At 54.7% G+C, this 27012-nt stretch overlaps 1 protein-coding gene across 1 annotated transcript in view; it reads left to right on the top strand.

Annotated features, from left to right (window-relative positions):
* The first annotated feature begins 530 nt into the window (after window positions 1-530).
* Window positions 531-27012, top strand: part of CASQ1 (calsequestrin 1) — a 35848-nt gene continuing 9366 nt past the window's right edge. Inside the window, exons 1-6 of the mRNA XM_048828353.2 lie at window positions 531-801; window positions 13822-13906; window positions 17104-17204; window positions 18057-18168; window positions 21343-21416; window positions 21929-22059. Coding sequence (XP_048684310.1) covers window positions 562-801; window positions 13822-13906; window positions 17104-17204; window positions 18057-18168; window positions 21343-21416; window positions 21929-22059 — 743 coding nt within the window. The 5' untranslated portion in view covers window positions 531-561. The remainder of the gene's footprint in view (window positions 802-13821; window positions 13907-17103; window positions 17205-18056; window positions 18169-21342; window positions 21417-21928; window positions 22060-27012) is intronic.

Raw genomic sequence — 27012 nt, forward strand, 5'->3', positions numbered from 1 at the left:
GTTAACGTGGGTCTTGGTGGGGGGTTGGCGAGGGGGTAGGGGTAGCCAGCTGGCGGGATGGAGGCATGAAACCGTTGCCTGTATATAAGGCTGTACGTCTGCCATATACATATATAGTCAGGGAGTGAAGGGGTGGGCTGCTGCAGGTGGGGCCAGGTTGCATGGGATACGACAGCCCTCCCCCCCGGACTCTCCCCCTCCACAAGCCTTTTTTATACCCTCCCTGTCTCTTTTCTTCTTTGCTTTTGAGACTCCCTGCCCCTCGGCTCAGCTGTCACCACCCCAGTGCTGCCCCCTCGGACGCCACCAGCCTGTGCCAGCTGAGAGCCACGGCAGCCTCCCACCCTGGTTCCCCGCCCACCTCCCGCCATAAAGAGAGCCGGACAGCAGGCCAGAGGAGCAAGGGGACAAGGCAGGAGGGAAAGAAAGAGAGAGGGGAGCTTCAGGGCCACTTTTTTTTTCCTGCGCAGGGGGAGGGGGCAGGAAAGACGACCATTTCCCCCACTGGGAACTGCCACCCAGAGCATCTTTAATTCTCCACCGGACCTGCCCCGCATCGGGATGAAGTGGTTCGGGCTGCTGCTGGTGCTGCTGCTGGCTGCGGTGAGCCATGGGGGCCAGGGCCAGGAAGGGCTGGATTTCCCCGAATACGATGGCATCGACCGCGTTGTCGACGTCAATGCCAAGAACTACAAGTCGGTGCTGAAGAAGTTCAGCGTGCTAGCTCTGCTCTACCATGAGCCCGTGGGCGACGACAAGGCCTCGCAGAAGCAGTTCGAGCTGGAGGAGCTGATTTTAGAGGTAATGTTGGGGGATCGGCGGGGCGGGGAGAGAGGAGGGGTGGGGAGAAAGAACGAAAGAATGAACGGTTGATGCTTTCCAGGCTGGAGCCCTTTGAAATGGACCCAGCACCTTTGATCCATAACTGGATCAAGCTCTGGATTATACATGCGTGAGCCAATCCTGCCCTGGCTGCATATATAGGATCTGATGGGCTTTTTCTATATGTAGACCACTCTGCCTGCCTCTGAAACACAGCTGCCTCTGGAATGGAAGGTGGCAACTAGAAGCAGGGCAGGGGGGTGAAGCTGCTGGAGCTGGGGGTGGAATTTAGGGAGGCCAATGAAAGTAATTGTTCCCCTGGCTGGAATGTGGCCCCGGGCTCTTGTGTCTTGTCTGCACTTGGGAGAAAGAGCCATGGGATTGTTAATGGCTAGCTGGCATTAGGTTCAAATACTGGGGGTGAGAGTGTTTCATACGCGTTCCAAGGCACAGGGAAAGTGACACCTACCAGTTAACAAAGCTACCAAAGAGGGTAATTACAAGTGAGCTTCTCTGTCTAGAACCCCTTGAAATACATGTCATGATGTGAAGTTTCCACCCCAGAACTGCCTCTGTCTATACTATAAAGGGGCACCCCCCCACACACAAACACACAAACAATTGCACCTGTAGCTGGCCCAGGACCCCAGCTCAGCTGGCAGACCCGGCCTATGGCGCGTGTCCTCAGTTAGCAGACTGTATGTCTGTATTTGTGCCTGGCTTTTCTTCAAGCACAAGTCTTGTGCTCTCTGGGGGCACTGAGATTCACTTTAACCCAGTGACATTTATTTCCCTTTTAACTTGATTGATGCTGACAGGGCAAGCGATTTGGAAAGAAATGTGAAAGGATGTAAGACCCCGGATTCTGAAACATCTGGAGAGAGTAGAAATGTCTGGTGCAGTCAAGTTGTGCGTCACCCTTACAAAGTATTTGAAAGCAAGGCCTGAAATGCTACAGTGTTACTGCAATGTGACAGCAGGGGTACGACTGTTTTATTACAATATTATCGCAGTGCCGCTATAACAGTGCAGTAGTCTGCATTAGACAAGAAAGGAACAGTACTGCAGTGTCATTAGAACGTTGCGACACTGTTATTGCAGTGTTATTACAGTGTTATTACAGTGTTATTACAGGGCTTAGCAAGTATTACTACAGTGTTACTCTTTGTTACCATATTATTGCAGAGTTACTACAATGTCATTGTAATGTCACTACAGTGTAACTAGTTTTATTACAGTATTATTGAAGTGTTGCTATGGCGTCACTATTGCATTATTACAGTGTTAGTCATGTCACTGTAATATCACTGCAAGGCTATTACAGTGCTTTGGAGACCTTTACTGTCGTATTTTTATAGGGGTGAATAGGGACATGAGGAGCCCAGTGCATGTACATGTGGAAGGACAGCAGTCTCTGTACATTATGTACTGAACTAGGAGGGGGCGTTCTCCTAGGGAGGGTTGGGTTTCACCAGCTGGCGCTCAGCCGTGGGTGCCTCTCTGGGTCTATGAACCATTCCCAGAAGAAGGCTCTACATGTGCAGCTTCCAAACTTGGGATGGGTGCAGGAATGAGGTGCAGCCTGGCCCACCCCTCGCCCCCCCCCCCATGCACACACACACACACACCCCTGCCCTGGAAGGCTTGCCTCCTGGAATAGTGTCCCACTGGATCCTGAGTCTGCAGCAAGAGCGCTGGGAGGATGTGTGACTGCTGTCGCCTCAGGCCAGCAGCCCACCCTGAAACAGAATCAACGGCAAGAGTTGGTTCAAGAGATGGTGCACAGTTTGGTGCAATTTTTTTGTGCTTTCCTCTCATGCATCCTGCATCTGCCATGTTGTAGATGGGTCTAAATGAGCCATGCGTCTGAGCCACTAAGACAGGAGTCAGCTTATGGATTGCTAGGCTGTTAGAGTGTATGGCATGAGACACAATATCAGACAAGATGGACCATTGGCGTCTTCCAATAGGCCAAGAGCCAGGATGCTTTACTAAATGGACCACTGATGCATTTCAGTATGGCAGGAGTGGGGCTACAAGGCTAAGAGGGGCCACTGTTCTCCGCAGATGTGGCCAGTGCAATGTGCTTGTGAATGGTCTGTTCCATCACAGTCTGTTGGTGTTACAGATAGATAGATAGAGGGGTGTATGAGGATAGATAGATGTGTTCAGGGGAGAGTCATGTACAAAGTGGATTTTGTAGCCCAGGGCCTTCTCCATGAGGAAGGGGTGATCAGAAGAGCTTGAGGTTTCTGCATCCAGCCTTGCACCCAACCAGAGGAAACTGCCTTCAGCTGGGGCCCAGAAGGGCAGGTGATGGGCGACCTGGGGAGGGAGGAGACAAAAGCTGGTGCTGGCCCCCTCCAGCGTCTGTTCTCTGCTTGCTGTGCTGGGGGGAGTTTGTTCCACTGCCTTCCTGCGATGTGTGTCTGCGAGGAGAACACACTGGGGCCGCTGGACACACACAGAGACTCTCAGGTCTCTCAGGCTTCCCAGCCTGTGCTGCCTACATCGCTGCGAAGTCTGGGACTGGATTAAGCAGCCAGGGGAAGTGGTTGACGACCACACTACAGAGCCTAGCTCAGTGTGGCCCCAGCTGGCTGAGCTGAGTTGGGACACGGCTCCGTGGGGGTCGAGTCTGAGCGATGTTTATCGCCCTCTGGTCTGGTAGAGGGTTTGAATGCAGACCCCTCTCCCCAGACCTCAGTTCTGAGCAAGCCCATCCGCTGGGCTGGGCCAGATCCTGAGTCCATCACTGCAGCGCGGGTCCATCTCTGGTCCACAGAAGGACAGGACAGCTTGAGGGACTCATTATGGGGCCTGGAGCCTTTCACCTCTAGGTCACTCAGCTCAGGGTGGCACTGACTGAATGGAGCTTCTTGGTGGCCTTTTGGCTGGTGTGAAATGGGACTCTTTTCAGATGCCCACAGCACAAAATCCCTCCCACAGTGGCCCCAGCCCAGCAGAGAGGTGGGGTGCACTCGTGAACAGGGCACAAGGCTGGGAGCTGCAAAACCTGGGCGCTATTCCTGTGTGATGTCACACACACACCCCTCTCTTTTCACTCCCTCCCTTTGTCAGTCTGTGAGCTCTGTGGGGCAGGGACTGTATCTCACTCTGTCGATGGGCACCGCCCCGCACACTGGGGCACTGACCTTCGCTGGCAGCTCTAGATGCTACCATAATGGCCCTGTGTATTGGACTCCTCCAAGTCAGGGGCAGGGTCCTATAGCAGAGCCATAGTGGCAAAGCTGCCCATACGGCCCTTGACGTGTGGGGAGACACAGGCCTCGGCACCCCACAGCTGCCAATCTAACACCTTCCATGAGCACCCTCTTCTGCCTAGTCTTGCATCAACTGTGTAATGTATTTATATCTCTGAACTTACCACAGGTCTAATTATATCCTGCTCTTTAACTGCACGAGTCCCCAGGAGGAGTAGGTTGCAGCATGTTTGGTGAGCCGAGTGGTTTCCTATGAAGCCCTGTGGCCGGAGGATAATTAGCTCAGTGGTTGTTCGCTCTGAGAGGGAGGGGTGTTGTACAGTTTGGAGGCTGTTGCCAGGTTTTGGAGGCGTGTTATGGAGGTATTGTGTCAGGTGGAGAGGCTCTGCGGGAGAATCAGCTCTTGCCATGGGCTTAACAAGGGTCCCTTGGGTCTTGCAGGACCAGGCCAACAAGACACTTGCCCGTGGGAGCAGCTTTCAGCCAGGAATGGGAGATCATGATTGAGTTAGTGCCTGGGACCTGCTGCAGAGATGTCACATTGCCCAGGGCCACCACAGGGAGGAGGGACCACTCCAGGGGCAGGCAATAGCAATGGCTGCTGGATGGGGAGCCCAAGAATGGCAGAGAAGGGAGCTGAGTCCTGGCTGTCCATCTCCAGGGTGCACTTCTGTCCTACACAGCTCTCACTGGAGCCACTTTGGCTACGTGCCCTCCCCTCTGGAGGGATCCAGCTGACCCCTTGGTGCTCAGCTTTCCTGGCTCTCTCTGAATGATCCTAGCTACGAGTGGGACCAGAGAATGCTTGGAAGATCCAGCTGAGATGAGAACCTGATGCTGCTTATGTGCCATCCAAATGTCTCCAGCTGCAAACCTCTCACCAGTGCAGCGTCTCTCACAGGACCTTCAGTGCCTCCTGCTTCTGGCCCGCACTAAGGACTGACTAGGCCACAGAGACCCAACTCCCCTGCCATCCCTCCAGGGCAGGGCTGAGGCAGAAGGTATGGCTCGGAGCTTAGCTATCAGACCTTTCCCTCTGACTACGCCCCAGCCATGGGGCCTTGCTCCTGCTTCTGGGTCAAAGTTCTGTGAGGCAGCGGCACAGTGCAAAAGACATCAGCCCTACCCCCCTTTCACTGTCCCCAGGGCCTGCCGCTCAGGGCTGTTCTCCTTCACCTGTCACCGAGACTCGAATTCATGGGGCATAATTAATGTTTGCGAAGGGCTGCATGGTTGCTTGGATTGGGGCACTGGAGACAGGCAGGGTGGATTTTCCAGGAACACTCAGTATTCTCCTAATGCTGCTTCCATTGACGTAAGCAGGGAGATTTACCAATGGGACATTAAGGGAGAAGGGTCGGGCCGACGCCATGGACGTCACTGGGAGCAGGGTCAGGCCAACACTGAGGGCTTCTGAAAATCTCCCCCATAAATGATGCTGTACAGATGGGCCTGGCTCTCCTAGTTCAGCTCCAGAGCCCCTTTGTGTCTGGACGAGTTACTGGTTCGATCCTCGATTTTGGTCCAGCCCATTCTATTGTTACAAACAAACCGTAGAATCAGGATTCCAATCCGGGCTCAGATTCCAGCTCCTCCCTCCCCTCACCATGTTTGGACCACTTGGACTCAGGCATCCGATGGCAGCATCCCACTGGTGCTGTGCCTTGAAAATCCTGCCTCACCTCCAGCAGTAGGGGCCGGATTCAGTGACAGCACAGGGAAGGCCCTTTGGTTCAACAGGCTTTGGGCCAGGCCTCAAATTAGCAGGCTGAGCAAAAGAACTTCTAAGAAAATGACGGAGCCATTCTTGAAATGCAGCTGTAGCCTTCCCCTCTCGGACACCCAGAAGCAGGGAGTACCAAAGATTATCTCCATAGAATCATAGAATCATAGAATATCAGGGTTGGAAGGGACCTCAGGAGGTCATCTAGTCCAACCCCCTGCTCAAAAGCAGGACCAATCCCCAATTAAATCATCCCAGCCAGGGCTTTGTCAAGCCTGACCTTAAAAACTTCTAAGGAAGGAGATTCCACCACCTCCCTAGGCAACGCATTCCAGTGTTTCACCACCCTCCTAGTGAAAAAGTTTTTCCTAATATCCAACCTAAACCTCCCCCACTGCAACTTGAGACCATTACTCCTTGTCCTGTCCTCTTCTACCACTGAGAATAGTCTAGAACCATCCTCTCTGGAACCACCTCTCAGGTAGTTGAAAGCAGCTATCAAATCCCCCCTCATTCTTCTCTTCTGCAGACTAAACAATCCCAGTTCCCTCAGCCTCTCCTCATAAGTCATGTGTTCCAGACCCTAATCATTTTTGTTACCCTTCGCTGGACTCTCTCCAATTTATCCACATCCTTTCTGTAGTGTGGGGCCCAAAACTGGACACAGTATTCCAGATGAGGCCTCACCAATGTCGAATAGAGGGGGACGATCACGTCCCTCGATTTGCTCGCTATGCCCCTACTTATACATCCCAAAATCCCATTGGCCTTCTTGGCAACAAGGGCACACTGCTGACTCATATCCAGCTTCTCGTCCACTGTCACCCCTAAGTCCTTTTCCACAGAACTGCTGCCTAGCCATTCGGTCCCTAGTCTGTAGCTGTGCATTGGGTTCTTCCATCCTAAGTGCAGGACCCTGCACTTATCCTTGTTGAACCTCATCAGATTTCTTTTGGCCTAATCCTCCAATTTGTCTAGGTTCCTCTGTATCCTATCCCTGCCCTCCAGCATATCTACCACTCCTCCCAGTTTAGTATCATCTGCAAATTTGCTGAGAGTGCAATCCACACCATCCTCCAGATCATTTATGAAGATATTGAACAAAACCGGCCCCAGGACCGACCCCTGGGGCACTCCACTTGACACTGGCTGCCAACTAGACATGGAGCCATTGATCACTACCCGTTGAGCCCGACAATCTAGCCAACTTTCTACCCACCTTATAGTGCATCCATCCAGCCCGTACTTCTTTAACTTGCTGACAAGAATACTGTGGGAGACCGTGTCAAAAGCTTTGCTAAAGTCAAGAAACAATACATCCACTGCTTTCCCTTCATCCACAGAACCAGTAATCTCATCATAGAAGGCGATTAGATTAGTCAGGCATGACCTTCCCTTGGTGAATCCATGCTGACTGTTCCTGATCACTTTCCTCTCATGTAAGTGCTTCAGGATTGATTCTTTGAGGACCTGCTCCATGATTTTTCCGGGGACTGAGGTGAGGCTGACTGGCCTGTAGTTCCCAGGGTCCTCCTTCTTCCCTTTTTTAAAGATGGGCACTACATTAGCCTTTTTCCAGTCATCCGGGACTTCCTCCGTTCGCCACGAGTTTTCAAAGATAATGGCCAATGGCTCTGCAATCACAGCCACCAATTCCTTTAGCACTCTCGGATGCGACTCGTCTGGCCCCATGGACTTGTGCACGTCCAGCTTTTCTAAATAGTCCCTAACCACCTCTTTCTCCACAGAGGGCTGGCCATCTATTCCCCATGTTGTGATGCCCAGCGCAGCAGTCTGGGAGCCGACCTTGTTCTTGAAGACAGAGGCAAAAAAAGCATTGAGTACATTAGCTTTTTCCACATCCTCTGTCACTAAGTTGCCTCCCTCATTCAGTAAGGGGCCCACACTTTCCTTGGCTTTCTTCTTGTTGCCAACATACCTGAAGAAACCCTTCTTGTTACTCTTGACATCTCTCGCTAGCTGCAGCTCCAGGTGCGATTTGGCCCTCCTGATTTCATTCCTACATGTCCGAGCAATATTTTCATACTCTTCCCTGGTCATATGTCTTCCCTGGTCTTCCCTGGTCATATGTCCAACCTTCCACTTCTTGTAAGCTTCTTTTTTATGTTTAAGATCCGCTAGGATTTCACTGTTAAGCCAAGCTGGTCGCCTGCCATATTTACTATTCTTTCGACACATCGGGATGGTTTGTCCCTGTAACCTCAACAGGGATTCCTTGAAATACAGCCAGCTCTCCTGGACTCCTTTCCCCTTCATGTTAGTCCCCCAGGGGATCCTACCCATCTGTTCCCTGAGGGAGTCGAAGTCTGCTTTCCTGAAGTCCAGGGTCCGTATCCTGCTGCTTACCTTTCTTCCCTGTGTCAGGATCCTGAACTCAACCAACTCATGGTCACTGCCTCCCAGATTCCCATCCACTTTTGCTTCCCCCACTAATTCTTCCCGGTTTGTGAGCAGCAGGTCAAGAAAAGCTGCCCCCCTAGTTGGCTCCTCTAGCACTTGCACCAGGAAATTGTCCCCTACGCGTTACCTAGGGAGGTGGTAGAATCTCCTTCCTTAGAGGTTTTTAAGGTCAGGCTTGACAAAGCCCTGGCTGGGATGATTTAACTGGGAATTGGTCCTGCTTTGAGCAGGGGGTTGGACTAGATGACCTTCTGGGGTCCCTTCCAACCCTTATATTCTATGATTCTATGATTCTATGATACGCTTTCCAAAAACTTCCTGGATTGTCTATGCACCGCCGTATTGCTCTCCAAGCAGATATCAGGAAAATTAAAGTCACCCATGAGAACCACGGCGTGTCAAGTTCTGCAGGCTGCCCTCCACCAGCCTTTTCATTTCCTGACGTGTCCTGCTCGGTCTCCTATCATGGGACATTTTAAACGGATCATTCGTCACTACGCTCTGTATGACAGTACGCTCGCTTTATTGGCTAGAAGTAGCGTAGGCACCAGAGCTGTGGAAATTATTGTGTCAGCAGACTGGAAACTTTGTCATATTTCACCGGGTTTCCTCGCTGCGGCTGTTTTGTCTTCAAAAGCACGTGGGGGGTTCTGAACAGGATCAAATGGGTTTTTTTTTTTGTCAAAATATGAGAAACTGTCATTTCCAAATTTCAGTGGGTTGTTTTTTGGCACAGGAGTAGCACCAGTTTTGACTGAAATGTTTGTATCTGTGTGTGTTGGTGTGTGTCTTGTGTCTATGTAAGTATGAGTGGACTCAAGTGTCAATGGACATGTGTGTCTATGTGCGTTGTGTGTCTATGTGTTTGTGTTGTGTGTGGTGGGGTGAATGTATAGTGTGTTTGTGTGGATGACCATGTGTTGTGTGTCTGTGTGGGTGAGCGTGTGTTGTGTGTCCGTGTGTATTGTGTGTTTGTGTGGTGAACGTGTGTTCTGTATCTATGTGCATGTTGTGTGTCTGTGTGTCGGTGAGTGCGTTGTTTGTGTGGGTGAGCATGTGTTGTAGTTCTCTGTGTGTGTTGTGCATCTGTGGGAATAAGTGTAGTGTGTGCCTGTGTGAGCGGGTGTTGTGTGTCTCTGTGTGTGTCTGTGTATTGTGTGTTTGTGTGGGTGAGCATGTGTTGTGTGTGTTGTGTGTCAGTGAGCGTGTTGTGTGTTTGTGTGGGTGAGTATGTATTGTATGTCTATGTGTGTGTTGTGTATTGTGTGTTTGTGTGGGTGAGCATGTGTTGTGTGTGTTGTGTGTTAGTGAGCGTGTTGTGTGTTTGTGTGGGTGAGTATGTATTGTATGTCTATGTGTGTGTTGTGTGTTTGTGTGGGTGAGCACGTGCTGTGTGCCTATGTGTATGTTGTGTGTCTGTAAGGGGGGGTGAGCATGAGTCAGTGAGTGTATTGTGTGTTTGTGTGCGTCACCATGTCTTGTGTTTCTATGTGCAGGTGGCGGGTGAGCTAGGGGGCGCTCTCCCCTCTGGGTCTGTCCTAGCCCCAGTTCCCTAGCGCAGTGCTAGGGGGCGCTCTCCCCTCTGGGTCTGTCCTAGCCCCAGTTCCCTAGCGCAGTGCTAGGGGGCGCTCTCCCCCTCTGGCTCCATCCTGGCCCCAGTTTCCTGGCACAGTGCTACGGGTATTGTGCTGCACGGAGAAGAGTGGGTGACTCAGCAGGGAGCACATAGACTCAGTAATGACCAATGTGCCCATGCCACACTCGTGGGCGCTGCGCTGCAGGGAGACCCCAGCTTTGGGATGAGACAGAACCACAGTGCTCAGTACAGAGCCCGTGGCACTGATCCCTGGAGTCAGAGTGTTAGCCCGAGTGTCCTGGCCAAAGAAACACAGTCCACCTCTGTAAAATTACCCTCCAGTTTCGGCAGGATAGGCATTTTTCTTCCCTTCCCATCCCTGACAGCTGGGTAAGTCTGTGCCGTGCTGCTGTTAAACAGCAGTTCTGTCGCTCCCCCCCGCCACACCGGTAGCTGTATTTCAGTGCGGGTGAAATGACACAGTTCTAGAACCCTTTAGAAAAAAGCAAAGGAGGACTTGTGTCACCTTCGAGACTAACAAATTTATTTGAGCATGAGCTTTCGTGAGCTACCGCTCACTTCATCGGAGGTTTGTTTCGACATCAAAGTAGGCTAACAAGTCTCTGCTTCCCCCAGCTATCCCCCCATCCATGAGCACGCCAGTGAGTGTAGCTGAAGCTGCTGAACATTTGCATGTTGTTGCTTTTTCCGAACACTGTGTGTGGCCCAGATTGTGGAGTCGATTCTGACAGTACAATCAAACCACTAGCAGGAGCGAGGAAGGGTTTAAAAAGAAAAGGAGGACTTGTGGCACCTTAGAGACTAACGAATTTATTTGAGCTTAAGCTTTCATGAGCTACAGCTCACTTCATCGGATACATGCAGTGGAAAATACAATGGGGAGATTTATATATATACAGGGTTTAAAGTGGGAGAAACATTCAGTGGTGGCTAAGTTGGGCTGTCACCACTAGAGGGCACTGTGATCTCTCTCGCGCGCGCACACACTGACTAGCAGGCTAATAGCCTGCCCCACACATTTGCACTGCTGGACCCCTTGGCTCCCTTCTTCTTTTGGCCTCTGAGTTCATAAGCAGAAGATGCAGTTGTTGCTCCCTATTCTAGTTGTCCTCTAGCCACCTTGTTCCCCCTTGCCCAGCGTAGCCCCTTCACTTGGAGTTCTGGTTCCCAGCAAAGATTGGGGGCCGCACTAGTTTCTGGGTTAAAAATGGAACCCTTCTGCCAGGCGTAGTCGGCAGTGCCAAGGGCTGGGTTCACTATCTAGGGGTTCCTTTGTAACAATACAACACACAACTGGCTCAAGCCCCCACCCACTTCACCTCCCACCCTGGGGGGGAACAGGCACCTCAGCTGCTCGCTGAACCATCAGCGGCTCACTCTGCCCCTGCCTTCGCCACTGTAACCTCTGGGATGTCTTGGGGTCCCATCACTTAGCACAGCTCTCAGTGATTTCAGGTGGTAGCAGGGGAGCCTCATTGCAGGCTGGGCAGTCTCTTTCACCAGAAACAATGGCCCATAGCGGGTCTAATGCTTAGACCTGATTATAAGGGATTTCAGCTGCAGTGATCCACAGCAAAAAGACTCTTCATTGAGTCTTAATCAGCTCGCTCATTACACAGTGGAGAGGAAGAGAGTTACAGGATGTCTAGAGCCTTCAGACAAAGCCCAACACAACCGCCAAGTAGAAACACCTTACCTCACTGGGCTTACGTACCCCTACGCCCTGCTGAACGAGTGCAGTTTAGTTGAGGGTGAACCCCTCAATCAGGGCAGGCCATGCACAGTTCTGCTCCCCTTGGTTCACACAACCAGAATAATACTTTAAGACGACTAAGGGGGGATATGATAGACTGGTGCGGAGAAAGTGAATAAGGAAGTGTTATTTACTCCTTCTCATAACACAAGAACAAGGGTCACCCAATGAAATTAATAGGCAGCAGATTGAAAACAAACAAAAGGAAGTATTTTTTCACACAGCGCATAGTCAACTTGTGGAACTTCAACTGCCAGAGGATGTTGTGAAGGCCAAGACTATAACAGGGTTCAAAAAAGAGCTAGATACATTCATGGAGGATAGGTCCATCAATGGCTATTTGCCAGAAGCTGGGGATGGATCACTTGATGATTACCTGTCTTGTTCATTCCCTCTGGAGCACCTGTCATTGGCCACTGTCAGAAGACAGGATACTGGGCTAGATGGACCTTTGGTCTGACCCAGTATGGCCGTTCTTATGGTCTTATGTTCTTATGTCCCTATTACCCCTGCACCCAATACCAAAGTGACTTGCAGTCCAACCCCAGCCAAAAGCGATCATTTGGGCAAAGCAGCTCCGTCATGCTGCGTACCTAGCAGAGTGGGTGTGTCTATGCAAATAAGGTCAGTTCTGAAGTCTTCTCCCCCAGCTCCTCATGAGTGGTCAGGGAAGAGCTCATTTAGATCCTGCTTACAGTTATTATTAGCAGTATTATGGTCGGGCCTTAGGGTCCTTGTCATAGATGAAGAGCCCATGGTGCTAGGCCCTGTACAAACACAGAATCAAATGATGGTCCCTGTGCCCATGCGTTTACAATCTCAATGCAAGAGTCAACAGATGGTGACAGGCAAATAGATGGGGGCACAAGGAAACGATGAGACAGTGCTGCTCAGCATAAGGGACAGTGCTCTGAGATCCCAATCAACCACAGGCGCCGACTTTCCAAAGTGCCAGGGGGTGCTCGACCCTCAGCTCTGCCCCCGGCCCCGCCCCCCACTCTACCCCTTCCCCCAAGGCCCCACCCCACCTCTTCCGGCCCCCACTCCACCCCCACCCCACCTCTTCCTACCCAGTTCTACCCCCTCCCCCGAGCACACAGCGTCCTCGCTTCTCCCCCCAGAGACTCCTGAACACTGCAGAACAGATGATCGCGGCAGGCGGGAGGCACAGGGAAGAAGGTGGAGGCACTGATCCGCTGGGCCCGCCAGCGGGCGGGAGGTGTTGTAGGGATGGGGAGGGAGCTGATGGCGGGCTGATGCTGGGTGCTCAGCACCCACCATTTTCCCCCCGTGTGTGCTCCAGCCCCAGAGCACCCATGGGGTCTGTGTCTATGCAATCGATGGTCTAGGAATGGGTTCTAGGCTGTAGGTCAGGGCAAGGTTCTAGCTTTGAGTTTGGGGTGATGGCTCTCGGTGCAAAATCTAGATGAAGGTTCATTGGGCTCTAGTTCCAGGTGAAGTTCTGGGGCATCTTCAGTCTGAATTCTAGATGATGGTTCTGGAATTTCTGGTGGTACTGGGTTTGGGGCTTTGGCCACAGTTCTGGCGGTCCTGGCTTTCGGTTGGCAGTGGTTCTGGTCTGGGTTTGGATTGTTAGTGTCGGTTCTGGTGATGCTGAGTTTTAGTTGTTGGTATTGGTTCTGGCAGTTCTGAGTTCAAGTTGTCAGCACTGGTTCAGGTTTTGGTTGCTGGTGCTGGTTGTGGGAGGGTGGGTGAGGGGGGGGGGTGGCTCCTGTCACTTGTTCCTGTCTCACCCGCAGCTGGGTAATGACCCCACAGCCAGACTCTGTTTGCAACCTCAGAAATGCCCCCCCGCCCTTTGCCCCTCCAGCCAGACAAGCTTGCTGGGGCTGATGTCTTTACAGCCAGGGCTCCCTGGTCCTCATTCCTGACCCTAAGCACTGGGAGCCTTCACTGGGTGGGGGATGGAAAATCCAGGGCATGGCCTGGCCCCCCGAAGCCCTGGCATAGGGTGGGCATAGAAATATCCACTAGCTGATCTCCAGTGGCAAAGGGCCCAGTTGCAGGCACCTTGAGGGGAGCTGGGGGCTCCTACAGGCCCCTCCAGGCTCTTGCAAAGGCATCAACTGCCTATTATGCCTTTTCACGCCCCCCTCCCAGATCTGACCCCATTCTTACCCAGCCTGGGGGGAAGTGGGTGAGAAAGTCCAGCCCTGATCCCCAAGCCCAGAGTCCCCAGTCTGGCTGCCCCACCCCTGACCTTACCCCTCTCTGAAAGCCTCTCCCTCTCTCTCTTCTCTGTCCCTGCTCTTCTTCCTAGTTAGCAGCCCAAGTCCTGGAGGAGAAGGGAGTGGGATTTGGCCTGGTGGATTCGGAGAAGGATGCAGTGGTGGCCAAGAAGCTAGGTAAGGACTGAGCAGGGACCCCTGGGGACGGGAGGGGCTCCCCGCGCTGCAGCCCCTGCACCAGCCCCAGTCCGTGTTGGCCTCAGTGGGGAGAGAACCCAGGGCCCACAACTCAGCACCTCCTGATGGCCTCCGAGCCCATCCCAACCCTGGCTCATGTCAGGGCAGATCTGGTAGCTCCCTTCCTGCTTCTGATGCCACATGGGGGACTCGGGTGGAGCTGATGCCACATGGGGCGCTCGCTCCCTGTGCCTGCCCCCACCCCTGCAGCCCCAAGCATGAAGCAGCTGGATACACACCCAGGGAGACAGAGAAAGGGTCTCTCCCTCTCCCACTGCTCGGCACTGTCTCCCACTATGGCCTAGGTCCCTGAGCTCCAGGTTTTGAGGAGGCGAAACCCCCTTGAAGTTTTGCCTCTTGCTGGAAACCCAGAGAGCCTAGCTCAGCAGTGGGACGTTTGGCTGCAGATCACCCTGTCTCTGGTTCAGATCAACACATCCCGAGTTGTTGCTTTTTCAGCCACAAGCGACTGGGCAGCTGCAGCAATCCCTGGGGGAGAATCTGCAGTTCAGACCGGATGGGACCAGTCCCTTGTGCCCTTAACATCATGGGAAGGTCCTGGGGAACATGCAGGGCCAGGAGCCTTCATTCAGTCCCACAGAAGGGCTCAAAACTCTCCTCTGTTCAGTTCTGAGAACCTGCTGGCTTCCTCTCTGTTAGATTGGGGGGTGCGGGGACTTTTCCAGGCTAGCCTTGGCCTCTGCTGGCACCTCTGTGTAGGCTTCAGTGAAGTTCGGAGGGTTCCCCAATGTCTGGGTGCACGTCTGAACTGGACCCAAGTCCCCACCGGCTGGGAAAACTCAGGGGGGAGCTGTGGGCTGTGTTCCCCTGACCCAGCAGCTGCTCCCTGGGGTGCAGCGGACACTTGCCGAAGGGCCAGTGTGATGGGTATTCAGGCCAGGGAAGCAGGGAGCGCGTCTGGGCAGTGACTGCGCAGGGCCTGACTGTGGCTCCAGGCTCAGCCCGACAGCGCCCCATGGAGGCAGGGTGACCTGGCGGGCCAAGGTTCCTGCGGGGACGTTTGCGTCCGATGAGACCAGCTGTCCACCAAGGAGGAGCGTGCAGTGCGGGGAGAGGGAGCCCAGAGTCCGGCCTGCGCTGAGGGGGCTCCACGGCCTCTTTGATATGATCCCCCGTTCCCCTGGAGAGCCCCTCAGGGCACAGCGGGCCAGAACCTGCCAGGAGGCAAAGGGGTTGAGGCTGCTTGCGGCTCTGCTCAGCAGCCACCAGAGGGCGCCGGGAGCTCACTGATGGGCGCCGAGCGGGTGACGCCAGAGAAGCCCCTGAAGCGCGGCGGGGAGCATCACTGGGGGCTACTCGGGCCTCTGGCTCCCCCTGCCCCCGCCCTCGAGAGGGGCAAACCCCAGAACCCCCCTGTTCCTCCTGCCCTCACCCCACAGTCCCCTTTCTCCCCCGACCCCCCCCCCACAGACCCCTCCAACCCCACAGACACCCCCTGTTCCTCCTGCCCTCACCCCACAGACCCCTTTCTCCCCCGACCCCCCCCACACAGACCCCTCCAACACCACAGACACCCCCTGTTCCTCCTGCCCTCACCCCACAGACCCCCTTCTCCCCGACCCACTGACCCCCCAACCCCACAGACACCCCCTGTTCCTCCTGCCCTCACCCCACAGACCCCCTTCTCCCCTGACCCAGACACACTGACCCCCCAACCCCACAGACACCCCCTGTTCCTCCTGCCCTCACCCCACAGTCCCCTTTCTCCCCCGACCCCCCCCACAGACCCCTCCAACACCACAGACACCCCCTGTTCCTCCTGCCCTCACCCCACAGACCCCCTTCTCCCCTGACCCAGACACACAGACACCCCCAACCCCACAGACACCCCCTGTTCCTCCTGCCCTCACCCCACAGACTCCCATCTCCCCTGACCCAGACACACTGACCCCCCAACTCCACAGACACGCCCTGTTCCTCCTGCCCTCACCCCACAGACCCCCTTCTCCCCTGACCCAGACACACTGACCCCCCAACCCCACAGACACCCCCTGTTCCTCCTGCCCTCACCCCACAGACCCCCTTCTCCCCTGACCCTGACACACAGACACCCCCAACCATACAGACACCCCCTGTTCCTCCTGCCCTCACCCCACAGACCCCCTTCTCCCCGACCCCGATACACTGACCCCCCAACCCCACAGACACCCCCTGTTCCTCCTGCCCTCACCCCACAGACCCCCTTCTCCCCTGACCCAGACACACTGACCCCCCAACCCCACAGACACCCCCTGTTCCTCCTGCCCTCACCCCACAGTCCCCTTTCTCCCCCGACCCCCCCCACACAAACCCCTCCAACCCCACAGACACCCCCTGTTCCTCCTGCCCTCACCCCACAGACCCCCTTCTCCCTGACCCCGACACACAGACACCTCCAACCCCACAGACACCCCCTGTTCCTCCTGCCCTCACCCCACAGACCCCCTTCTCCACGACCCCGACACACAGACACCCCCAACCCCACAGACACCCCCTGTTCCTCCTGCCCTCACCCCACAGACCCCCTTCTCCTTTAACCCCGACACACAGAACCCGTGTTCCCAACCCCACAGACACCCCCTGTTCCTCCTGCCCTCACCCCACAGACCCCCTTCTCCCCTGACCCCGACGCCGCAACCCCCCTGCTCCCCCAACACCACAGACGCCTCCCCATTCCCCTGCCCTGACACCCCAGCTCCCCTGACACCGAGATGCTCTCCTCCTGCCCCAGGGTGAGGCCCTGGGCTGCGGCTCTGCAGCGGGTGTTGGGGACTTTCCTTGTGTCCTCGCTGGGGGTCAGGAAGGGTATTTTCCACAGCAGCTGCCCCAGCCTATCGGGACCTGGCCCTCAGATCAGTGTCACTAACCCCAGCCGTCGAGCAATGACTGAGCACCTGCCTGGCTGGAGGGTGCAGCATACGCACTGCAGATACGAGTCCCCGTCACACTATAGGGCCTATGGCACACGGCCGGGCACCTTGAGTCTGTCCTGTCGTGGGGTCAGCGCACACACACACACACACACACACACGTTGCAGTGCCCTGGCCCTGGGGTGATTCCCCAGAGGCTCAGGGGGGCAGGGAGCTGTAATGCCCCCGCATCCGTGGCCCGTCTCACGCGCTGTTTCCCCTGGCAGGGTTGACAGAGGAGGACAGCGTGTATGTGTTCAAGGAGGATGAGATGATCGAGTACGATGGGGAATTTTCGGCTGACACCCTGGTGGAGTTTCTCCTGGATGTGAGTGGCGTCCCCCGGTCCCTCGCCCAGCCCCCCTTCACTGACTGGCTCAGAGACACTGATGGGGGGTGGGGGGGAGGGGGCTGGGGGAGACACAGCTCCCTGCCTCTGGTGGTGCTGTCCAGGTGCTTTGCCCTTACCCTGCATATCACAGCCAGCACGCTCAGGACCCCTCGCCAGCCTGACTAAGCCCTCCCACCCCCGACACGTTGACCCCCCCAACCCGACAGACACCCCCTGTTCCTCCTGCTCTCACCCCACAGACCCCCTTCTCCATTTACAGGGGAGAAACTGAGGCAGGGTCACATGGCGAGTGAATGGTGGAGCTGGGAATAGAACCCAGGAGTCCTGGCTCCATGTCCTCTGCTCCAGCCACTAGACCCCACTCCCTTCCCAGAGCTGAGAATAGAACCCAGGAGTCCTGATTCCCAGCCCCGTCTCCCCTCAGCCACGCACACTCCAACCACTAGCCACCACTCCCTCCCAGTGCTGTAGCTAGAACCCAGGAGTCCTGACTCCCATGCCTGGGCCTTCCCCACTAGCGCATGCTGTGTCCCCTCGTTTGGCCTGGATGGCAGAAGAATGCAGGCTCTGCGTGACCCACACACCTTGTCCCTTGTTCCCATAGGTGGGACTTGCCAAGCCCCTTGGGTTGCCCTGGTGCACTGAGACTCACAGGCCAGGTGCAAAGACGCATTGAAATGACTCCAAGTGAGGGCTGCGGCTGAGTCCTGGTGCCTTGGACAGCCCAGGGGCGACGCTGCTCCCCACCCTCCTGCAGAGCCAGCTCCCTGGGTGTGGGGATGGGGTTTCCCAAGGTTGGGTGCTGAGCTCGTGCTGCCCCCCTTGCAGGTGCTGGAAGACCCGGTGGAGCTTATCGAGGGAGACCGTGAGCTCCAGGCCTTTGATAACATTGAAGACAAGCCCAAGCTCATCGGCTACTTCAAGAACGAGGAATCAGAACGTACGTAGGTGGCGACTGGGGTCCCTGTGCTGGTGGGACCCACCCTCCCTGGGCCTAGCCCCCCAGCCCAGGCTGCACTGCTGCTATTGGCTGCAGAGAGCTGTGAGCTTCCTCCAAGCAGTTCCGGGGGAGTCATTAGCAGGCTGTCTAAGGGCTGCTGGAGAAGTGTGAGTGGTTGGATAAAGGCACCCCAATGGCAAACCTCCACGGCAGAGCGGCAAGAGCCACAGCAGGGCTGGGAGTTTCTGGCAGGGAGGGGATCTGGTCCCTGTGCTCCCAGTGTCAGTTACAGGAAAATCTCTCGTCTCTGCCAGGGTCAGGGCTTGCACCCTCCGCAGGCTGCAGCCACTAGGAGGTGACATAACCAAACACAGCCGCTGAGGAGGTGGGGCTGACAATACAGTAGGAGGCACTGTCATCTCTGACTCAGTGCTGTCCTCAGTGCCCCAGTGAGTGGCTAGGGGGCGCTGTGCAGCTGGGAGTGGTGTGGGTGACTCAGTAGGGGGTGCTCTCTCCTCTGATGCTCACTCCAATGCCCCAGCTGGGCTGTACTGATGGAGGTGTTGCGTGATGCCAAATACAAACTGAGGGCCTGACCACTTGCACGTCATTTAAGATCCCCTGGGACTTTTTGTAAAAGCTGAGCTGTCATTCCTTGTGTCCAGGCCAAACCCCAGCTCAGATGATTCCACGGTCCCGCCTCCATCACCCCAATCTCCTGCAGCTTCACTTCCTGCACTGAACTGTTGTGTAGCGTTTTGTGTGGCTGTTAAACAGCTGCCACATCCCACCCTGGAGGTGGCTGCATTGCAGTGCTGGGTGAGCGATCCCTGTGCAGCGTTGCAGTGTGCTGTTAAACAGCTGCCACATCCCACCCCGGAGATGGCTGCATTGCAGTGCTGGGTGAACGATCCTTGTGCAGCATTGCAGTGTGCCGTTAAACAGATGCCATGCTCCAGCCCTGAAGCAGGAACTCACCGTTCTTTGTAAGCTCCTTGTGAACTTTCTGGAGACAAAATGCTACGGAAAAGTCTCCCCTGTTAGGGCCAGCCCCTGAGCCTTTCCTGGTGCAGCCCCAGTACCGTGACAGCAGGGCCAATTTCATCCCATCCAACAACCCAGCCAGGAGGTGACCGAGAGCAAATTCTCATTGCTGCCGTTTTGAATTCAGATATGTTATGAGCTAGCAGCCCAGCAGCCTCTTGCCAAGCCCCGATTAGGGCCTGCTGTCTCGCCAGCATTAAGTGAGCTTAACCCGTCAGATCCCCTCACCTGGCGCAGAGTGAGTTGACCGGCCCCGGAGCCATTCCAGGCACAGTTCCCCTCCTGGTAGGATACGCTGTATCCCCGAGGATGAGGGGATCCGCCTGCCCACTCTAGATTAACCCTTGCTTCAGATCCCGCACCCCCACCCTGCCAGCCTCAGCAATTCCACTGCTTTCCACGCCACATGCTCCTCTCTCTCTCCTACGGGATCTCAGCCCAATTCCCCCCATCCCCTCCAGAGGCCCAGGCCCAGTCTTCCTTATGGCTAGTTTTGCCGCTGCTCAGCTAAGAACTGAGCCAGATGTTCACCCCAAATCTACCGAGTGTGAAAGAGTCGACACATTTAAAACAGAGGAAACTCAGGTCATGACTGGACACGGCGCATGGTTCACCTGTGGAACTCATTGCCACATGGTTTCATTGAGGTCAGCGATTGTCAGGATTGAAATAAAGGGTTGGGCATTGATATGGGTGACTCAGAGTCATGTGAGATGGGAAGAAAATAAAAAGGGGATCGACAATAAACTCGCCCGCTTCACTGATGGTGCTAAGGCGAAGGTAAGTTACTCCATAAATTGTCCACTCGGTGGAGTCTCTTACTCCTTCCTGCAAGGCATCTGGGACCGTCCACTGCTGCAGATTGGGGTGTCCCGCGGTTGGGGTGTCCGAGCTGTGGCATGGGGGCTGTAATGACGACAAGCGCTCAGGGCCTCGTTAGACTGTCCCACCCTGACTGAGGGGGGGATAACGCCTCCTCCTGCCATTGCCGCCACTTCCCATCCAGCCCTGGCTGCTTCTCTGGGCATCTCCCAGCCACGAGGGGCCCAGCGCCAGGCCCTGAGCAGAATCCCATCCCCCCGTACTGGTGCCTCTTCAGGGGGGCTCTTGCAGGGTGAGCAGAACGCACACGTGTAGCCAGCTAATAAGGCCAGGGGAGGCTAAACCCAGCCACACCATCATCCAGACAGCAGAGCAACGGGCCACCCAGCTTCCCTAACTGGGGCAACCCAGCAGCTAGGGTGTGAGCCCAGCAGGGGGAACCCCAGAGTGCCCAAGGTCGGACAGATTTCCCCCGTCGGTGCCTCAGAGGGCTGGAGGCAATGGGTGAGCAGAGATCTGTCCCAGGCAGCCAGGGAGACCCTTCGAATTAGGCATCAGGAAAGTGGTGCAGGGGCTAGAAACACTCAGAAATTTACCAGTCAGCCACTCTGGGCAGGACAGGAGTCTAGCCAGAGTCTGGCCTCCTGCGTTCTCTGTGCAGAGTGTGAATTGGTGGCTGGTGTTGGGATGGGGGAGGCAAGGCTGGTGGGTTCTGTCCCCATTTCTGGGAGGAAAGTGTGTCCATAAAAGTGGAACCGGGTGCTCCTGGGTTCCTTCCCTTCTGTGTGACCTTGGACAAGTCCCTGCCCAGATCTGTGCCTCAGTTTCCTTGTGGGTGAGGTATCAATGGAGGATGTGGGAGTCAGGAGTACTGCGTGATTCGGAAGCAGTTTTACTGATGAATTCATGGGTTGATTTTTGAGACATGTAGGTGGGAGCTGCAGCAGAAGTAGGTGTTATTATGTTTAATAATAAGTAACTAATTAATTGGCTGATCAGTCAACACATGCAAAGCATGTCAGTCCTGAGAGGAGAGGAGGCATGGAGAGGGGAAGGGATGTTATGACTGCAGTGCCCCTCACATTAGGAATCAACAGGCCTTTGTCCCCTCTAGTGGCTGACCTATGGCAGGAGATAAGAGTCTACTACAGCTGCTTGTTAAGAGTTGCTGGATGCTCACATTGTTAGTACAGAAGGTCCTGAGTTCAGTCCTGGTTGATGACCCTAGTTGGGGCAGTTGCTGGTCCAGCCCTGACTGTGGGCATTCACAGCCCTATACCCATGACCCCATGGCTCTGTCTCTTTCAGATTTCAAGGCCTTTGTGGATGCAGCTGAGGAGTTCCATCCATACATCCCCTTCTTTGCAACCTTTGACGGCAAGGTAGGCGCAAGGGGGAGCATCCAGCTAGTGATGGGGCAGGGCCAAGGGATGTCGAATGGGGAAGAGGAAGCTTGTGTAAACTCCAGGAAGCAATAGACCCTTATCTGGGGGGAGGGGATCCTTCCCTCTCCCTCTTCCTATGTCTGAGCTCTATGAGCATCTGCTGCCAAAGCGAATGGGCCTGGAATAACCCTGTTGGCTACTAGAGTGAGGCAGGGCAGGGTCGGGCATAATTCCCCTGCTGCCAAGCACAAACTGCTCCGGCTGCAGTCGGGGGGAGCTGCCTGGGATGTGGGGGAATCAGGGCCAACAGACCCATCCCAAGCCAGCTCCTTGGCAGCACAGCATACAGATCAGGATCAGGCCCCATCGCTCCCGCCCCTTCCACAGCAGCAAGGGAAGGAGCCCGTGGGACTGAGGAAACTGCTGGGGGTGTGGGGAGGTTTTCTGTGGTTCACAGTAACCAGGCCACGGACACCCTCGCTCACTGGCCACCTGCCTTCCCATTGCAGGTGGCCAAGAAGCTGACCCTGAAGCTGAACGAGATCGATTACTACGAGCCGTTCATGGACAAGCCCGTCACCATCCCTGACAAGCCCAACAGCGAGGAGGAGATCGTGCAATTCATCGAGGAGCACAAGAGGTAGGGGGCTGCCAGCCACGGGATGGGTCAGAGCCCCAGTAGGGCAGGAGGGTGGCCTAGTGCTTCAAACGCTGGGCTGAGACTCCGGATGCCTGGCTTCCATTCTGACTCCCTGTCTGATCTTGGGAGAGCCACCCGGGCCTACGTTTTCCGATGTGACTGGTGATATGGGGGATCTCATCTGCTGCTAGGCACCCGCCCCCCTGGAAACCAGACCCCATTATAGTGTCCAAAGGTGGGTGCCTGAATTCACCAGGATTTAGGAAACGGCCATCTTAAGCACTTCATGCCTCCTTTTCCCCACCTGTTGCCTGGGGAAACTTTGCCTGAAGGGCAAAGAGGCCAGAAGGTCCCCTACACCGGGGCTCCTGTAGGCAGCCAGGGCTGGGGAAGGTGGACAGAGTTGGCTGAAGGGGCGCACAGCTAGGGAGACATAATCATTAAACTTCCCAGCTGGGCAGCGAAGGAAATGATGTGCGGGCTCGGAGAGGGGGCAGCACGTCTCCAGGGGTGAATGCCAGCCTGGGCTGTGAGGACTTTGCTGCTGGGTGTGGCAGGTTACGTAGACAGAGAACACAGGGTGTCCCCCTCAGCCCCTTGGGCCTGCAGCGCTGGTCTGGAACAGGCTGCCTGCTGGGATTTGAACCCCCCGAGAAGGCATCTCGGGGGGACTGGCCTGGAACCAGGAAGCAAAGCAATGAGCAAAAAAATAACTAAAGCGCGGGCCAGAATTTCCCAATTCTGCCAGCTGGGCTGGGCTGGGTAGGTGGGGCTTACAGGAGGGGGAAGGGGTATAGGTCAGCACCTGGCGATGGGGGGAGCTTTTTTGGTGGGGGACAGCTCTCAGAGGGGCCAGGTTCCACATGACAGAGAGAGAGAGTAGTGATTGGGTGTGGAAGGGCACAGTCGATCGTGCCATGGAGCCAGTCAGTCACTAGGGGGTGTTACAGTCGGGCACAGTAAGGAGCTGCAGGTTTCAGAGTAGCAGCCGGGTTAGTCTGTATCCTCAGAAAGAACAGGAGGACTTGTGGCACCTTAGAGACAAACACATTTATTAGAGCATAAGCTTTTGTGGGCTACAGCTCACTTCATCGGATGAATAGAAAGGAACATATAGTAAGATATATAGATATACATACAGAGAAGTTGGAAATTACCAAACAAACTGTAAAAAGAAAAGGAGTACTTGTGGCACCTTAGAGACTAACCAATTTATTTGAGCATGAGCTTTCGTGAGCTACAGCTCACTTCATCTGATGCATAGCTCACGAAAGCTTGTGCTCAAATAAATTGGTTAGTCTCTAAGGTGCCACAAGTACTCCTTTTCTTTTTGCGAATACAGACTAACACGGCTGTTCCTCTCAAACAAACTGTGAGAGGCTCATTGGTTAAGATGAGCTATTACCAGCAGGAGACAAAAAAAAACTTTTGTAGTGATAATCAAAATGGCCCATTTAGACAGTTGACAAGAAGGTGTGAGGATACTGAACATGGGGAAATAGATTCAATATGTGTAATGACCCAGCCACTCCCAGGCTCTATTCAAACCCAAGTTAATGGGATCTAGTTTGCATATTAATTCAAGCTCAGCAGTTTCTCGTTGGAGTCTGTTTTTGAAGCTTTTCTGCTGCAAAATTGCCACCCTTAAGTCTTTTACTGAGTGGCCAGAGAGGTTGAAGTGTTCTCCTACCGGTTTTTGAATGTTATGATTCCTGATGTCTGATTTGTGTCCATTTATCCTTTTACGTAGAGACTGTCCGGTTTGGCAAACATACCTGGGAGAGGGGCATTGCTGGCACATGATGGCATATATCACATTGGTAAAAAGAAAAGGAGTACTTGTGGCACCTTAGAGACTAACCAATTTATTTGAGCATGAGCTTTCGCGAGCCACAGCTCGCGAAAGCTCATGCTCAAATAAATTGGTTAGTCTCTAAGGTGCCACAAGTACTCCTTTTCTTTTTGCGAATACAGACTAACACGGCTGTTCCTCTGAAACCTGTCATCACATTGGTAGACGTGCAGGTGAACGAGCCCCTGATGGAGTGGCTGATGTGATTAGGTCCTATGATGGTGTCACTTGAATAAATATGTGGACAGAGTTGGCATCGGGCTTTGTTGCAAGGAGAGGTTCCTGGGTTAGTGTTTTTGTTGTGTGGTATGTGGTTGCTGGTGAGTATTTGCTTCAGGTTGGGGGGCTGTCTGTAAGTGAGGACTGGCCTGTCTCCCAAGATCTGTGAGAGTGAGGGATCATTTTTTAGGTTAGGTTGTAAGTGGCTCATGACAGGGAGCTACAGTTCATTTTGACCTACAGCTACAGTCGGTCACCTTGGGGAGCTCCAGTCAGTTGTAACAGGGAGCTACAGTTGGTCATGAGGGTCACCATGAGGAGCTACAGCCAGCTGCGATTTCGAGCTGCAGTTGAACTTGATGAGGAGGGAGCTACCACTGGCTGCCATGGGGCATTAGGCAGCTGCCACGAGAAGTCAGCTGCCACGAGGAATCAGTTGCCATGGGGAGTTAGTTGCCATGGAGAATTAGTTGCCGTGGGGAGTTAGGGTTGATGGTGCGAGGGAACGATCCCGATGGGGAGATACCGCGGCTGGCTCGCCATGGGGAGCAGGACTGCCCGGCACAGCTGCCCGGCACATCCCGGCACAGACACTGGTTTCCCCATTGGATGCCTGTGGCTAGGGCTGGGATACACTTTAGCCCAGCCTGACAACAGCTCCGTTTCTATGGCTGCGGCAGAGCAAGGAAATTCTCCTGCTGCCATAGAAACATGGCCCTGGTTTGGCGCAGAGTCTGGCTCCCAGGAGGGGGCTGGGCACCTGGTTACTTCTGGGGGCTCCATGGAGCAAAAGCCCCTTCCTCCCCCTAAGGGACCCTCCTCCCGCAAAGGCAGTGATGTGATCCACACCCAGCCGCTAGCCCATCATAACCAGATCCACTCCTGCTGGGGGATTTGCCCAGAGAGACCTCCTACCCCTGCCCTCCACTAGGGGGAGCTGCTGTGATTTCCAGGGTGCGGGACCATTGGAGCTTAATTATTGTCTCCCCCCAGCTGCGCAAGCCACGCCCTCTCCTCTGACAGCTCTGCCCACTTTTTCCCAGCCCAGGCTGCCCCTGGGGTCCCGGTGGGAGAGGGGGTTTCAGCTGCTTTATCCTTCTGTGGCCTCCCCCATGACAGACTTTCCTGGAGCCAGCCCTATTGTCCTTCTCCTCCATGTCCCCTCTAGAGCCCTCCCAGCTGAGATTCAATTCCAAGGCTCCGACCACTTGTCACTAAATATCCTGTGGACTTACGCAAGGAGTGGGGATATTACTCTAGGGTCCTGACCTAATTCCCACTTGGATCATTACGGCCGCTACACGCAGTCAGTTAGAGACAGGATTGCCCTTCATTTCCTGCCCTAAATTGCTGTGCTGTGTGCCTGTGACACAGCAGCTATGTCCCACCCCAGAGATGGCTGCATTTTCAGCAGTGGGTGAGTGATCCCTCTGCAACATTGCTGTGTGGCTGTTAAATGACAATACTGCCTCACCCCAGAGGTGGCTGCATTTCAGCAGCAACCAAAGCATAACCTCGGCACACAGGGCATAGAAAGCACAGTGGATGGGGGTAGCTTGCCTGGCTTCTGCCCTTGCTGTCTGAGGATAAAGGGATTCCAACACCCAGGACTATGGAACCAGCACTAACCTCCCTACAGAAGGGAGGGGAGTTGCTATGGAGATTTATCCAGCCTGATTCTCACTTATGCTGTCAAGCCTCCCCCCGCCCCGCCTACAATGAGTCTCTCCAGAGGTCATTGAGCAGGCACAAGGGTCCTGTTCCCAGGGTAGCAGGTGGAGCAGGGCATGCTGCACTGTGGCTATTCCCTGCTTCTTGGGGAGCAGAGTGTAGATTAGAGCAGCCCTGAGGCTGCTCTAACTGACACTGGAGCTGAAAGCCAAATTAATCCCCCCTGCCCCGGCATAGGAACTGAGGAGCTGAGAATCAGGGCCCTACATTTTCAGGCCAGAAGGAGCCCCCCATGCTTGTCTAGCGTGACCTGGGCCACACAGGCCAGAGCACTTCACCTTGTGACTCCAAGGGTCTGTCGTACTTGCTGTTCCCCCCGCCCCTGGGCACTGGGAGCCAAGGGGTTAACAGCCCAGTGCTGCACCCCCGAGCAGATTGCATTTCTGGACAGGGATGTTCCCGACACATTGTCCTGGCTGCCTGTTCACTGTAATCCCCTCGGATCAAACTGCCACTCCCCTCCCTCCCCCACCCAGCGACCTCAATACAGAGCAGCCCGGAGAAGGGAAAGGCAAGGGGATGGGAGTGATTCAGGGGTGACGTTCCCCCAGCACAGAGGCCTAGGAGCACAGGGCATGGCTCTGCGAAGGGCGGTAGATCCCCAGGGCCAGATCTCTGCTTTTGTTCATTTTACTGCCATGGTGCGTGAGGCCCTGCCCCTCCCTGACTCACGCTAAAAGCTGGCAGATCAGGGACTATGGTTGCCATGGCAGCTGCTTTTTATTCCATCAAATAGCTCGGCAGTTACTTCCCGACTGGATTGTGTTAGATTTTGTGCTGCTTTGTTCCCTTTTGTATCTCTCCATCCGCCTTTGTCTCTCTCACTGTCTCTACCCTACTTGTTGCAAAATTTGGCTCACGGTTTCAAATGCCCAAAGTTTAGCACCACACAGACCCAGCAGCTGTGTTTTTCCACCACAGGGTAGAAGAACTGAACCTTAGGAGCCCTGTTCTCTAACCACTAGACCACACTCCCACCTAGAGCTGGCAATACAACCTAGGAGTCCTGCCTCCAGCTCCCTTTCGCTAACCACTACCCCACATTTCCACCCCACATGGGGCATAGAACCCAGTAGTCTTGACTTTCATGCTCCCTGCTTTAACCATTATACAACTCTCCCTTTCAAAGCTAGGAGCAGAATCCAGGCACC

This window comes from Caretta caretta, chromosome 24, assembly GCF_965140235.1.
Source record: "Caretta caretta isolate rCarCar2 chromosome 24, rCarCar1.hap1, whole genome shotgun sequence".
In the NCBI taxonomy this organism is placed as follows: Eukaryota; Metazoa; Chordata; order Testudines; family Cheloniidae; genus Caretta; species Caretta caretta.